The sequence below is a fragment of the Mus caroli genome, unplaced genomic scaffold (genome assembly GCF_978045245.1).
Source record: "Mus caroli unplaced genomic scaffold, Mus_caroli_1 scaffold_16, whole genome shotgun sequence".
NCBI classification, from domain to species: Eukaryota; Metazoa; Chordata; class Mammalia; order Rodentia; family Muridae; genus Mus; species Mus caroli.
Window position 1 is genome coordinate 46,085,565 of NW_028227271.1, and position 16,014 is coordinate 46,101,578.

General features: G+C 47.4%; 1 protein-coding gene across 1 annotated transcript in view; it reads left to right on the forward strand.

The window, feature by feature from the left end:
• The first annotated feature begins 10,844 nt into the window (after nt 1-10,844).
• Fbxo32 (F-box protein 32) overlaps nt 10,845-16,014 on the forward strand; it is a 36,526-nt gene continuing 31,356 nt past the window's right edge. Inside the window, exon 1 of the mRNA XM_021183584.2 lies at nt 10,845-11,232. Coding sequence (XP_021039243.1) covers nt 11,117-11,232 — 116 coding nt within the window. The 5' untranslated portion in view covers nt 10,845-11,116. The remainder of the gene's footprint in view (nt 11,233-16,014) is intronic.

Consider the following 16,014-nt stretch of genomic DNA (forward strand, 5'->3'; position numbering starts at 1 on the left):
CCATGTAGAGTCCCCACCCCTCTAAGCAGGTCTGGTCAGTTCTGCTCGGAGGAAATCCTCCAATAGCATGTGCAAGTTTCCCAAGCTACAAGAAACAGAGTTTTTCCTGTTCTTAGCCCTAAAGCCAAGAGTGAGTCTCACTCAGAACAGTCAAATTCTAGTCCAAAGCACAACATCCACCATAGACTTTTCTTCTTTCACCTAAATAAACCAGAATCTTGACATCTGTTTATATAGCTACTTTTCAAAATACATGACTTTCATAGCTACTTTCTGTTGCTGTGATAAAATATCAACTTGAGAAGGAAAGGGTTTATTGGGCCTTTGTGTCCTCATGGCAGCCCATCATGGAGGAAAATCAGTGCAGAACCAGGAGCAGGAGGTGACACAGAGACCACAGAGGAGCCGCTTGCTATCTTGCTCTCCATGGCTCACTCAGTTTGCTTTCTTATACAATCCATGGCTTGGGAATAGCCCTACCTATAGTGGGCTGGGCTTTCCAACATCAATCAAGAAAATACCGCCATAAACATGCCCATAGGGCAGTCTGATGAAGACAACTCAGTCGAGGTTCCCTCTCCCCAGGTGGCTCTAGTTTGTGACATGTGGACAAAACCGACCAGCACATTTGCAAAAGCATCAGTCTGAGGATATATTGTACCACTGGACTGGTTCTAGATGTGGCAACGTGAACCTGAGACAGTTAGTCACAGCCAGGAAGCTAAAGAAAAAAAAAAAGGGTGAATGTTGGAGGTCAACTCGTTTTCTCCTTTCTATTCAAGCCAGTACCTCAGTCCATTTGGGCTTAGCCTTCCTTTAATTAAATGTCTCAGGAAACACCTCAGAGATACACTCAGATATGGCTCCTAGGTGATTCTAAATCTCACGTGAGCTCCATCACACGCTCCTGGGCGCTTCCCTTTCCTCTTCCTTCCACCTCATCAATCCCTGCATCTCTCCATACTTGTCTTCCAACTGGCCTCCGTGGCTACTTGTGCCGTTTAGGTGCCCAGCCTCCTAACTTGTCTCTTGCCTCCTACCATGCGCTGCCTCTGTCTATCCCTCCAACCCCTGGGAGTGATCTCCCAATAACCTAGCCATTGGTGACTCCTACCCACTACTCTTCCAGGGCTTCACTGCTTCACATGAAACCCTGCCTTTCTGCCATGGCCCCTGGAGCCTTCTGAAGCATCCCACTAACTGTATCTCCATTGCCAGCTATGCTCATTCCTGGCCTGACATCCTCTCCTTCACCAGGTCCATGCTTAGCTCTCCTCAATGCCTCTACCTAGGATGCCCTGCCCATTCCTAAGCTCGCCTCCAGTTGCTTGGCAGTTCCAACCCTGACATGCAGACCTAACGCAAGAGCCAATACTGCAAGTTTCCTCTTGCTACTCCAGGCTGGGTTAGTTGGCTTGTCCCTAAATTAGTCACTTTCATGCCACGTGACAGAAACCACTCAAAAGAGGAAAGTTTTGCTTGGGGGTCATGATTTTAGAAGGATTTCAGTCTATCATGGTGAGGGTGTTCATGGCAGTGTGAACTTGTGACAGTAGGCCAAGATGCAGAAAGCATAGGACAGAAATCAGGAGTGGGTCTAAACCTCAAAGGCCCATCCCTGTAGCCCCACTTCCACCAGCCATTTCCTATCTCCTAAAGGCCCATGGTCTTCAAACAACACAAGGTGGGGACCAAACAGAACATGAATCTATGGGGGGGGGGTGAAAGAGTCAAACCACACAAGTCCTCCTGGGTGTCTGGTAACACCTCGACCCACACCCTCACTGCTCAGCTCACACGCCTTTAGATACACAGACCTACAGAGCCCCAAAACTCCTGAGTGTCTGAGTTCCCTAGGAAGCTTTAGAACATTGCCAGGTACACAGCAGGGCATGATGGGGAATGAATGACACTCTATAAAAAATTTTACTACCTGTAAAACGGTTGAGACAAGAATTCAAGATAATCACCCCTTCTGCTTGGGTGACAGAGTCTGGGGAGGAGAGGGCAGAGGATACAAATTATGCCCCAGCTCATCAATAACTATATTGATAAAGCAATGGGCTTTAATAGAATGCCACTTTTAGCAAAGCAGATGTTTAAAAGACTAAATTAATTATTTCTTAAATTACTATGGGTGGCAAAGGCTGGTTAAACATAATATATATCCCTTAAGGGACCGGACTTCTCAGGCTGACGTCAGGTGGAAAGGAAGAAGAATGTTCCATATTCCTTTGTAAACTCAATTTTCTTCTTTCTTAAGCAAATGCACTGTCATCTAAAAGGAACCTTGGGCTTCTTGTTTTGTTCTTATGTTTCCCGAATCATCTGATTCGGCGGCGAAATGATTTACAGTTTGCAACCGCTGAGTGTTAACTCGGAAATGCAATTCTAAATACTCCAATCACATACCTGTAGGCCTCTCGTATACAGCAGGGAGCAAGGTGAACCTATAGACTGAACAACTACAGATACAACAGGCAGCAGATATGTACAAGATAGATACAACACATCCAGGGAAACTGGAGATAATGATGATTTGTTTCTTGGCCAAAAAAAAAAAAAATTGTAACTGTCAATCAGCCTTCTGACGGTGTTGTCAAAGAACTGTACAATCATCTCTGTAACACATACGTATGTACAGACGTGAACTCGGTACCACAAACAGGTCAAAGGACTTCTCTGGGATCCCATATACATGGGGCTGACTCAGCCAAGGAAACACACTTAACCTGACTCACTAAAGGCTCCCTAAGGTCAACCAGTAAGAACAGGCAGTGATGACAAGCACTTGTCAAAAATAACGAGCAGGGCTGGGGATGTAGCTTGATTGGTATAGTGCTTGCCTGCCATTCATGAGCCCTGGATTCCATCATGGACACCCAACTCCCAGGGCTGCTTTGAAAGCACACTGAGTCTGTGTTCTGTGGACATCAGCACTTCTAGGGACCAAAGCTTGTCTCCAGGTGCTGCTCTGTATTTTAAGAACACTGGTTTGTTTCTTTGTTTGTTCATTTGTTTTTGGGTTTTGTTTTTGTTTTTTGGTTTGTTTTTTGGTTTTAGGTTTTTGGGGAGTTTTTTTGGTTTTTGGAGACAGGGTTTCTCTGTGTAGCCCTGGCTATACTGGAACTCACTCTGTAGACCAGGCTGGCCTCATACTCAGAAATCCACCTACCTCTGCCTCCCATGTGCTGGAATCAAAGGCGTGTGCCACCACTGCCAGGCAAGAATACTGTTAAGTCACTATCACACTTATGGCTCAGTTCTTCATCTATAAAGTTGGGGGTAAAGGCAGCTAACTAGCAAAACTGTGTGACCATTTTGGGCATTAAGTAAACCACCGGACACTGTGTCTACATAAACTTCCGTGCAAGCTGTATTTGTGGTTGTGAGATCTCAGAACCACAACTTCTTGTCCAACAATTGCAAGTACCACTCAGAGGCTTACTAAGTCTCAGCTTACTCAGTACCACACACTAATTTTGTCCTGAAAGCCATGCATCCATAGTGAATGTAATATCCAAAACAAACTCTATTTGAGGACACAGTTTTAAGTGGGAAATGGCAGGCAACACACATAACTCCAACACTTGACAGTAAAGGCTTGAGGGCCAGAAGTTCTCAGAGCCAATCTTGACTACACAGAGATCTTTTTTTTTTTTTTTAAGAATAGTCTGGACTACATGAAACATTGTCTCAAAAATAAATAAATAAAATAAGTAAATAAATAATGAAACAGAGGTTTTATAGATTTATCTGATTTTTAGGAAAATGTATGTGTGCAGGTATGGGCACGTGATTGCACGGCCCCTCAGAAGCCAGAGGTATCAGATGCCTCTGCTGCTGGAGTCTCAGGCAGCTGTGAAGCTGCTCAGGATGGTTACTAGGGACGAAACCTGTGTCCACTGCAAGAGCAATCTTAGTGTCCTATTGCTATGCAGAGACACCATGACCATTGCAACTCTTATAAAGAAAAGCATTTAATTGGGGCTGGCTTGTTGGATCAAAAGTTTAGTCCATTTTCATCATGGCGGGAAGGATGGTGGATGCAGGCAGACGTGGTGCTAGAGAGGTAGCTGAGAGTTCTACATCTGGATCAGCAGGTGGCAGGAAGAGGGGGTGGGTAGCCTGGCTTGAGCTTCTGAAATCTCAGAGCCCAGCCCCTTGTGACACACTTCCTCCAACAAGGCCATACCCACTCTAGTGAGACCACACCCACTACAACAAGACCACACCTACTACAAGACCACACCTAATCCTTTCAAATAATGTCACTCCCTAAGAGTCAACGGGGCCATTTTCATTCAAACCACCACAAGCAGTATGCACTCCCAATCACTAAGCCATTCATTTCTCCAGCCCCCATAACCTAGTTTTAAAGGAAGGAGAACAAGAAGAGCAAGAAGTTTACTGATGGAAGTTTGTCTTTCCCTCAGTGTGATGTTTTAGTCTTATCTACTTGCTTAGATTATTCACAAGTTAGCCCAGCCTTTGGTGGTGTCTTTTAGTCATCTCTGCTCCTGTCAATAATCCTTCACCCATATTCCTGTGAATAAATAAGTTGCAATAGCTTTAATTGGTTCATCCACATTCCTGTGTGTAATCCCAATCAAATTAATTGGTTCTCAAAGGAAAAAAAAAGAGTTAGCCTTGTCTCAAAGTCTTTTCTGGCTACCTATGAATTCAGCAGGTTCCACCTTGCTTGCCACCAAGCCTGATGACTTGAGTTTGAGTCCCCAGGACCCAAATTATAGAGGAGATAACCAGCTCGCACAAGTTGGCCTCTTGACCTCCATACTTGGGCCCTGCATGATTGTGTGTGTGTGTGTGTGTGTGTGTGTGTGTGTGTGTGTGTGTGTATGTAACTAAAGATGTTTAAATAGTAAAAATAATTTTCAACAAAAGAATGTGCAATTGTCTTGTGAGAGAGCTATAACAAAAACACTCTTAACTTTTTTCTCATAAATGGAGCCAGGCCCACACTTAAGGGATGCCAAGTGATCCTCATTAAAGTAATGAGGATATTTTCAGTGACATATGTCTGACTGACGTGAGTTTAGTTGGCGAGGCTTACAGCCGCCAAAGCCTTCCAAAATAACTCACGGCTGGCCAGCCCTGCTAAAATACACTCCGAAGAAGCATTTCACACAGCTTTAAGGGTGCCCCGCCCTAGACTGACGGGCTGTAAGGCCGTATGCAAATTGTTGTGACATTAACCATACATTCCTGCGACACCGCCAGCAGGTCAACCTTAATACCCTGAGCTCATGCGCCTCATCTCTGTAAAAGTCACTAACTCGAACAGATCCGGTGGTTTCTTGTCCCTACCCCACCCCAACCAGCAAGTTATTTTTAACTTACAGCATTGGCTGATAAGTATTTTTCACATTAAAAAAAAAAATACTCTTTCAGAAACAGAGACTACAAAAAAAAAAAAAAAAAAGACAAAATACCATTGCAATTCAGTGAGAAGTCACTCCACAAAAGCTTTGAGGGAGAAAAACCATCCAATCATCTGGATCTGTTCATCCTAGACTATGCAGGACAGGGTTGGCAAAATATTCAGCACTGTCTTCATCGTGGCCAGCGTCGGCCATCAGCAGGACAGCACATTCACTTGGGTTTCTCTAAGAAGTCACCTTTAACACCTCTCTTCTTTTCACCAATCCATCCATAAGACACCTTTCTTAGAAACAGGCAGCTACGGGATCAAGGATGGGACACTATCCCAGTGTCCCTGATAAAATGACCACAGGTAAAGCCATGGGAAGAGCAGCCTTCCAGGTCAGGCCAACAGCTGTTGACTTGTTAATTGGCTGCCAGCCATGTGTCCTGCATCATGGCAGGTACTGTGGTGATGCCAAGTCCTGGCATCAGGACTGTGCCTGGTGAGAGCCTCCTAGTATGCATCCGCCTCTGTATCGTCAGCCTAATGCTGTGGCATCCATAGCTCTGTCCTGCTGATTCTCAACTGTGCAGCTAGAAGACAGCTGCCAGTCAGTCAGTCCCTGCACAGTACAACCAGCATCAAAGGTGAAGGCAGCCGAACTGCAACCAGACACAGCCCAACAAGTTAGCCATCGTCAAGAGCCCAGCATTGCAAGCCTTCCTAACTGAAACCTGTCTTCGAGGAAGGGGCCAGTTAGACTTTTGATAGTAGAGGAAATCTAAAGCAGCGGGACTATATTTTTCAAAGTAGTCTGAGTTGAAGCATGATAGCCCCCCCCCACACACACACACACACTTTTAAAAGAAAGAGTAAGATTGAGGCTAGAGAGATCGCTCTGAGGTTAAGAGCACAGCCTGCTCTTGCAGAAAACCTGAGTTAAGTTCCCAGTCAGTACCCACACCAAAACTGTCTGTAACTCTAGTTCCAAGGGATATAACATGTCCCTCTGGACCCTTCCAGAAAACACACACACACGGCATACAATCTCTCTCTCTCTCTCTCTCTCTCTCTCTCTCTCTCTCTCTCTCTCTCTCTCACACACACACACACACACACACACACACACACTCATAAGTTTAAAATGTTTGTTTAAAAGAGAAAGTTGAAGGACTCAAGACAAATACCGAGGCTTCTGAAGATAAGTTCTTAGCCAGAAAGGAAGGAGTGAGGGAGAGAAGGAGGAAAGTGGGATGGAGGGAAGGAAAGAAAAGGAAAGAGGGAGGAAGGGAAGGAGGGAGGGAGGAAGGAAGGGTGGGAGGAGAAAAACTTGATTGCTTTACTTTTGTCTGAATTTTAGAGATTTAAAAAAACAAACAAACTTGCACCAATTTCAGCCACCTGATTCTTGCTGACAGCCATCTACTGAGATATGGTGAGACAAAGCTCGGCAGCATTCTAAAAGAAACATTCATTTCTCGCTAATATACGTAGGATGACGGAGATACCGGTTTCATGTGTCACATCCCGGGACATCTGGTGCCACTCAAGCAGTTCAAAGATGACTGACTAGCCAGGATATGGATGGGTTGCAAACAGGAACACTCAAGCCTGCAGGCAAGTAACCTCTGCCCTCACCATAGGTCCTAGGATTTCCTGGCTCCAGCAAGTCATATGACCAATAACACAGACGGTACATATTGCTCACCCAGATGCTGCCATGGCTTTATGGCTTTGGTTCTGGAAACCTAACAGGGATGATAAGAGAATGGAGAAAGGCTATACAGGCATCAGCACAGAAACTCTGGGATTGGGTGGGCTGGACCATGCACTCATACATCAACAACAGGAGCAGCCCAGGAACTCAGCCTTTATTTTATACACCTAAATCATGGAGGAGGGCCAATTGTATACAAGCTAGGGGCAGGTTTACCGAGTCTCGGTGGAAGGTCTCTGTAGGCAAGGAGTCTCAGGCTACAGTCATCACAGGAGGGAGCCGTGGCTGATAGTTTTATACACACTGGCCAATCATTCATAAACAATCATTCGTGGGCCATAGTGACATGTAACAAAACTTTTCCTGGGGAGACACTATCCATGTCTACTCACCCTAGACAGAGAACTCCTGATAGACCAAAGTACAGATACCACCAAAGTCCAGCTTGGTAAATCGACAAGTGTTTTCAGGGTTGGGGTTACTTACAGGAATATGGGTGAGGGGTTACTTACAGGAGCAGAAATGACTCCGAGACAGCTGCATCACCAGGGCCCACCCCACCATGGGTGACAGCTCACAGGATGGGAACCTGGAGCACACTGCACAGCCTATAGGCAGCTCAACAGGGTGGATGGAGAGTATCCTTTCCAAGAGGCTCTGATCTAAGCCTTCTCCAGGCCAGTAGGTGGCTGTGCTTTTTCCTGGCAGCTGGTCTGCTCTCAGAGTTTGTTTGTTTGTTTGTTTGTTTGTTTGTTTGTTTGTTTTTTAACAGCTTGGCTGACTATCTCCTTTGCAACTTGCTATCTCTGAGGATAAAGCTCAGTTGTCTTTATTGCTTACTGGCAGAGAGGAGTCTAATGAATCTAGTCAGTTTTAGGAACTTCCTAAAACTGTTTTGAGTTGCTCACCGCCCTCCTTAAAAAAAAAAAAAAAAAAAAAAAAAAAACCTTCCCTGCAGGATGAAATGTTTTAACCTTGGAGGAAACTGTTACACAGCACATAAACAAACAAACAAACAAGATTTTGACAATTTCCTGAGCCGAATTTGGAGACGGCTTTGCCACTCCCAGGGGTCTAATGCACTTGGGCCCAGGGCATACCTGTAAACATGTCAACAGTATGTACTCAGATTTCATCTGCTCTTTACACATTTACCCAAGGCGTCCTCTACTCCTCTGCAAGTTGCCAGGTCAAAAGTGTAGCTACATATACCTACTACAAAGAGGGAAGAGAAAAAAACGGCACTAATAGCCTCCAACTACTTCACTTTCTAAATGATCTGAAAGGCTGGCATCTCTGCCCTCCAACAACATCGTCTTTAGTACCTGGAACCTCTTTCTGTTCATCCACCAAAGCGCAAGCTGCTGTAGTAGAATTAGACTCAAATCCTCTGTCTTCTGGACCCCTGTGGTTCTTCCTGGACGGACCCCCCTGCATCTTTAATAACTGCATCCCTTAATTGTATTCTCTTGCCAATATCAGCTCTCCCCCCAAAAGTTCAGACCCAGCATTGCCTCATCTCTTAGCCTGGTTGGTGTTTTAACATTTGTTTGGGATCTTCTGCGGGCCTTTTACAAGCCATTTTTATTATTGCTGCACTAATAAATTATTTATGGTGGGAAACCAAAATCAGAAAATCCTGGCTACTTGAAGACAGACTTTATTAAAAACATCTCCTTCTCCCTTGCAACACAGAACCCACAAGACACACTCAGTTCCTCTGCCTATCCAGCCTCAAAGCACAGTAGAAGAGACAATGTCACTGGCTCCAGAGGCAGGGCTATGGAAGAAAAGAACTGGAAGTTAATTCCCTAGCATGCTTTTATTTCTCGCTTCTGCCCAGTGCCACATAGGTCCAAGTGAATGTGACTTCACAGGTCTGACTAGTAATGATGGAAGGCCAGAAGTCACCCTAAGGCAGTAGTCACTTATTCACACAAGAATTGCCTATGGAGAGACTGGTGAGTTGATTTGGTAGAGAGATATCATAAGACCCAAAAATTAACCTGCAAGCCCCACCGGCCAAAGGACAAGGACTAGGTAATTCCTTGGAATGCTGAGAGTTGTAGTCCTTGGAAAATATCAAAGCCACATGGGAAAATACAATGGCCTTCAAAGCCTCTGTAAAACATGTCTAGGGGCCGCCAAGCTGGGAATTCCAGAGAGTGGTCCTGACCAAAATTTATCCTGGTCAGTATTTAATTAAAGCTTGCTTCAAATTTGCCTCAGTGTGGTAGAATTTCCCACCCCCTCCCCGTGCAAATCACGATTAACAGTGTCTCCATGAGCACAATGCTTGATGAACAGTCCTGAGGACTTGAGCTCAGACCCCCAGCACCCATGGAAACAAACAAACAAACAAACAAAGCCATTAAAGCACTGATACCTCTATCCTGGTGCTGGGAGACAAAACCCAAAGAATCAGAGGTTCATCGGCCTGCCAGTACAGACGATAGATGAACTCCAGGCTCAATGAGTCTGCCCCAAAGATTAGGCCAAATGTGATCAAGGAAGACACCTGACATTGACCTCTGGCCTCCGCGGGCACACAAATGCACGCTCACTCAGAGGAGGGAGGTAGATGGGATGGTTATGAATGGCCAATTCTGAGCCTGGTGAGCACTGGGCTGAGATGTCTCTAGACTAAAAGGGAGTTTATGGTCTGCATAACAGGGAGGATCGCTCTGAGTTGAGAAGATCCTAGGTAATCACGGACTTAACCCTCTCTGAGGACCCCACAGCCTTTCACCTGAAAACCAGACTGGCCACCCCCTCGTGTTAGGAGAGTTAAGCTCTTAACAGAATCTCTTTCCTTTCTGAAGTGGCCGTGAAACCCAGGAGGACTTTATAGTTAGAAGCCAGAGAACACCAGGAATTGAACTGCGTAAAGGACAAGAAAGGAGGGTTCCTGTGGTTCCACAGCCAAAAAAGCCCAACCCTGGGGCACTGGAGCAAGTACAGTGAGTGTAGCCAGAGACTCCTTCCTGACTCCACGACCCTGGAGGCTTTGTTCTGAGCCAGGAGCCTCGACGCCAGCGCTGCTTGCCCAGAGTCCCTCAGAGTAGGACCCAAGACTGTCTCAGCTCTTCACTTCAACGCCATGGGGTTCGGACGCTGCGGGGCCTCTTCTTTCCCCTTCCTTTGCCACTGGGGTAGTCGAGCTTGACAGCAAACGCATCAAATGACAGCTTTAAGGCGGAAGGGGTGGGGGTAGTCCCTCCCCGCCCCTGCCGCACTGGGTCCCCTCTTTCACTTAGCACACCCTGGCGCCTGGAGTCGGTACTGGCAGTAAGAGAGGTTCAAAGACTGCACCCCTACCCATCCCCAGACATTCTGGCCTCCCCCAAGTCTGATCTGCCTGCAAAGATCGGTCCCGCCGCTCCCAGACCCTCTGGGACTGACGGTTCCCAACTCTCTAGGCTTCCTTGCTTGTCCGGGACCCGTAGAGGGGACGTAGTGCCGAGTGCAAGACTAGGATCTTGGTGGCGGCAGCTACGCCTGATGGGGGAGTAGGGGAGGTGCAGAGGTGCCAGGGCACCGAGGGTCAGCGGGACATCTGGCCTGGCCATGCGGCTTCAAGTTTCCACGGACGCAAGGTTGTGCAACTGCGAGCAGAGCGAGAGCCGCGGGCGCCTCGGAAAACAAGGCGAGCCCATAAACAAAGCCACGTGGCCTCGGGGCGCGGGGGGGGGGGGGCGGGCTAAGAGCAGGCGGCTCTTCCGGCAACAAAGAGACGGGGCAGCGGCCGGGGATAAATACTGCGCTCAGGCAGCCGCGCAGCATTCCCAGAGTCAGGAGGCGACCTTCCCCAGCGCCTGCACCCCTGTGAGTGCAAGGATCCCCGCGCCCACCCAGGATCCGCAGCCCTCCACACTAGTTCCCCCACTCTTGTCCCGGTCGCCGTCTGCATCGTTCCCCAGCATCTTCCCAACGCGCCGCATCCCCTGGGCAAGCCAGGCCGGTTCCTGGCTGTCAATCCGTCCCGTCCGTCGATCGCGTCCGCGCTCGGTACCATGCCGTTCCTTGGGCAGGACTGGCGGTCCCCCGGCCAGAGCTGGGTGAAGACGGCGGACGGCTGGAAGCGCTTCTTGGATGAGAAAAGCGGCAGCTTCGTGAGCGACCTCAGCAGGTGAGGACATTCGCCGACTTCCAGCCCCACAAAACCGATTTTAGCTGGTCGGGGACGAGGGGGGAAGTGCACACCTCAGGGGCAGGTGAAGGAGGGCAAGCAGGTCTGGGCCAGAATAAAGAGGGGGCTTCCGACTGAAGGGACAGGAGTGAGGTGCCGGGATTTCGGCAAAGGTCGCCAGAACCCGAGAGATGGGTAATTTAGTGTCTCCTCCTGGTCAAGAACAGTGTCTCCCAGCAGAAAAGATCCCATACAGAACCCAGGATCCCTCAATCTGGCAATAGGGGATTATGTCCCTAAACACTCGAACACAGGCGCACAACTCATGGACTCTTCCTTTAGATCCCGGAATCGCAGTCACTGTTTTAAGTGGGTGCTAGCGACTTGGCTGTTTGCCTTTCACTGTCCTATGACAGGACCCCAAGAGTACAAGAGCGGTAGTAGTCACAAGCCGGATGACGGGCCCTGCCATGAGTGCATGAAGGCTCTTCCCACGCACAGTCGACGGCTGAGTGGGCCGAGGGGGAAAAAAAAGTGACTGGGAGGGGCAACCGATGGGCCGCGGGACAGCTTGCGGAGTGGGTCGTTGTGGTAACGCTTAGGGGCTGCGGAGGGAGGTAGGGAAGAAATGCAAGAACAATGCTCTGCTTCAGGAAGGACCAGACACTTGCACCTGTTCCCTCCGTGGCCCTTTCGGTCTTTATACCGTGAGCACACTCCCATCCTTAGTGGTGCCTGCCCGCTGCAGAAAGACCACCCAGACTTGAAGTTTCACCTGAGCTCCTCTGTCTAGTGGAAAATCTGAGGTCAGAACAAGTGCCCCACTCGTAGAGTATGAGGTCAAGAATCAATCCCCAGCCTGGACAGCTGACTCCCTGAGACAGGACAGAAGTTTGTTTGGAAGGGTGGTGCAGTTGAAGTCACCTTTCGGTGCTCTCTCCTCCCACTGTCCTTTGATTAACGCACGCTCGCGCGCGCGCGCGCGCACACACACACACACACACACACAACCTGCATCCCTAAGCTGACTTCAACAGAGAGTTTTGTGAGAGTGCCAGGTGACACTGAGTGAGATTTGCCAATGGTTGCTTGAATAAAGGTTTGGTAATTAATTATCAGGAAACCAGCGGGGCCTCCAGGGCCTCCCATTTGTTTGTGATTTGTAATGCTTGAATTCCCTTTGTCTCTTAAGGAGGTGAAACAAATCCCTGAACTTGGGGCCTTCCAGGAGAATCAAATATATTAACCTTGTGTTAGGTCCTTTTTTGCAAGTCCCATGGGGAGTTTAGAACACTCTAAAGAACTCTTACTCACAGAAAATCAGATAAATTACCAACCATTGTCACCTGTTTCCTAGCGAATGAAGTTAACGGTTATACTAATACTTTTTTTCCTCAACTAATTGAGAAGGGGGTGCACCAGAAGCGTTCTCCTCCTTGGAACCATCCACCGTCAGAGCCTGAATCTAATGTCCCACCTCTTTGTTTCTGTATAGAAAGCTTAGCTTCTTTCCAGGATGACGCAGCAGGGGTCCAGCCCACTGCATTATCTTGACTTCCCCTAGTAAAATAGGATAACAGCCCGCTGTGTTTCAGCAGGCTGGGAACGAAACTGGAGAGACCCCCATCTCATCTGGATGCTCACTCCATCCTTGCTCCATGAGCCAGAAATAGGACACCTCACTCTCCCTATTCCAAAATATCTGAAGAAGTTAAGTCTGCCTCTGAGGCCCGGTGGTGGCACATGCCTTTAATCCCAGTCCTTGGGAGACAGAGGCAGCTGGATCTCTGAGTCTGAGGCCTGACTTGTTCAACAGAGTTGAGTTTTGGGACAGCCAGGGCTATACAGAAAACAAAACAAAACCCTGTCCTTTTGTCCCTTCCTGATCCGCTTTCTTTTCTTTCGGGTCACACCTGGGAGCTGAAGCTGTCACTCCCAGTCATCAGGGTCTCAGCAGTGATCAATACACTGGCCGGCCACCTGTGGTCCTTTGCTGAGTCACAGTTGAGGAATTGTTTGGTCATCTGCCTCTCAGCAGAGCAGCTGACTGTTTGCAGGGTATTTTTTTCCCCCAGCAACCATAAACAATCCCCTCCTTCCACAGCAGAAGAGTCTGCCAACCTCTTAAAAGCAGTGGCCTTCCGAGTCTGGGTTTGTGATCTCGGGTATCTCGCTGTGTTCCGTCTTGGTTTTCCTGTGATGTAAGATTTGGGCCCAGTGCCTAGCTGCACAGGTGAGCTTGAATGCCCTCTCTTGTTCTAAGAAAACAGAAGGCAGGTCCTTTATAAAAGAGGGTGGGTGAACTGTAAACTGAACTATTGAGGCTTCTCCAGTTCCACAGACAATCCTGAAAGTTGCCCAGCAAGAGTAAAGAATAAAGGAGTACTCTCTCGGGGTTATTGTTTAAGCCATGGCTTGTCTGCACAGTACACCTGTTATAGACTCTGCTGGCCATTGTCTCTGTGGTCGAGGGCCCTGCCCTCCAACAGCCAAATGTTGCAGTCTCCGAATAGCCAAATAACCTCCTGAGATCATAGAAGAATTTAGATAAGCTTAAAGCTGACCCCTTAAAAAGTTGCATCTGAGCCGGGTGTGGTGGGGCATGCCTTTAATCCCAGCACTCGGGAGGCAGAGGCAGGCGGATTTCTGAGTTCGAGGCCAGCCTGGTCTACGAAGTGAGTGCCAGGACAGCCAGGGCTACACAGAGAAACCCTGTCTCGAAAAAACAAAACAAAAAAAAAAAGTTGCATCTGAGCCCAGCTGTGATGGTACACACCTTTTATCCCAGAACAGAGGCACAGAGACAGAGAGAGGCAGGTGGATCTGAGTTCGAGGCCAGCCTGGTCTACAGAGCAAGTTCCAAGACAGCCAGGGCTACACAGAGAAACCCTATCTCTGAAAGCAAACAAAAAGTCGAGATTGTTGGTTTGTGAGGCACACTAGGATTTCAAGGAAGGAACACTGTACGAGCTGGGGCCATCCAAGAATGCTTCAAGGAAGTGGTGGTTGAGGTGACCAACACTGCCTCCTCCCCAACCACCCCTGCCCCGCCCCAACTCCAAGATGAGTAATCTCAACTCTCTTCTCCAAGCCTGCACTTCTGCTGTTAAAAGCCTGTCCCAGAGTTACATACTGTGTGTTGCTAAGGCTGGCCCAGGAAGGAGGAAGTTGGCCTTGATACCTTGAATAAAAATAATAGAGATATTTTTACAAGCACTTCACCCTATGCAGGGCACTATTGTAACAAGCCTCCTGCTTATTTCCCTGTTTCCCCAAAGCAATCCAGGAAGTAGCCTTTTCAAGTTTGGCAACCTACATATGACTTTGAGCATCAAAAATCTCACTGGACATAATCAGGGCTAAATCATAACTGCTTTGGGTCAGGAAATGGTTTTAAGTGTTTTTTCTTAATTACAAATGAAATAAGAAATAAAGCTGGTGTTTCCCATGCCCTCCTCTGTCTGCTGCACCCGTGTTCCTACTTATTGTCTTCCTTTGAAAACTTTCCACTTCTTCTACAGTTGCCTTATAGTATTTTGTCTGTGTTTGATGGTGATGTGGGTGTTGGGTGGGGGAGGGCTTTTTCCTTATTCTTGGCCTGTAAGCATCAAGATTAGTAAGAAGGAGTTACAAAGTATCAACTCCTCGACCATTCTTTTATTTGGTGGAGGAAACCAGCCTCCTTGAAATGGTTTTGCTTATTTTAAATACTTTTATATATGTGTGTGTGTGTGTGTGTGCCATGATTTGTAAATTGTGGTTGTTTTTCTTGTGAAATTTTTGAGCTGTAATTTTCCATTGATTTTGCATTTCCTGGAATGAGACATAACTGGAGTCTCAAAATAGCCACTGAATATATTATTGCTTAAAAGAAAACATAAGTAGACAACACAAGTACACTTTACAGCCCCGCTCCCCAGCCTCCAGAATTCAAACCCTAATATAAAATGAGACGTATAGGGTTTCCCCCGCGCTTAAAACTTTTCTACACTCTGCATCAGTGGTTTGCATCCCTGATTTGGCTTTTGAAATGAGTCATCCCAAGTTAAAGCAGTTCTTTCTTGCATCCACGAAGAAAGAAAACGTTCAAATCCCCTTGAACACTTCCCATGAGAAGGTCACTATCCGTGTCCAAAGCTTCTGCAAACCTGTATATGAATGGCTCAAAATAAGATGGCTTTGTTTCGTGCTTCTCTACATATGGAATGTTTACCATGGTTTAGAGGGTATAGGAACTACATCACTATGGAGTTTGTAGGCTGTGTGTCTCTGCATATTTCTTTAAGAAATAAGCCTTCCTGGGTGTTTTTGTTCACTGGATATTCTGTCTTTGTTTTATGAAGCTTTGGGACACCAGGGGCTACTCGATCGACTTTCCATCTTTTCCTCTTCCTCGACTTTGATTAAAATTCTTTAAGTCAGCCTCCGAGACTTGGAGTTCTGCTGTTCCTTCTGCCCCTTTGCTTCCTGCTGCCCTGAAGGAGATCATCCCTAAGTCAGTGACTTTGTACCTACACACACACACACACACACACACACAGAGAGAGAGAGAGAGAGAGAGAGAGAGAGAGAGAGAGAGAGAGCCATGCAAGCAGACAGACTGACAGACACACACTCCTCCGGAGTTGTACAAAGCCTAACCGAAACGCTCACCCTTGGCTCACTTAAGCAAGTGCCTCTGAGAGAGGTCATGTCTGCAACACCCAGGCTGAAGCCTAAAAATACCCTCTTTCCCTGAATGAAAAAGAGAAGGCTACGGACATTAGGGAACTCAATAAGTGG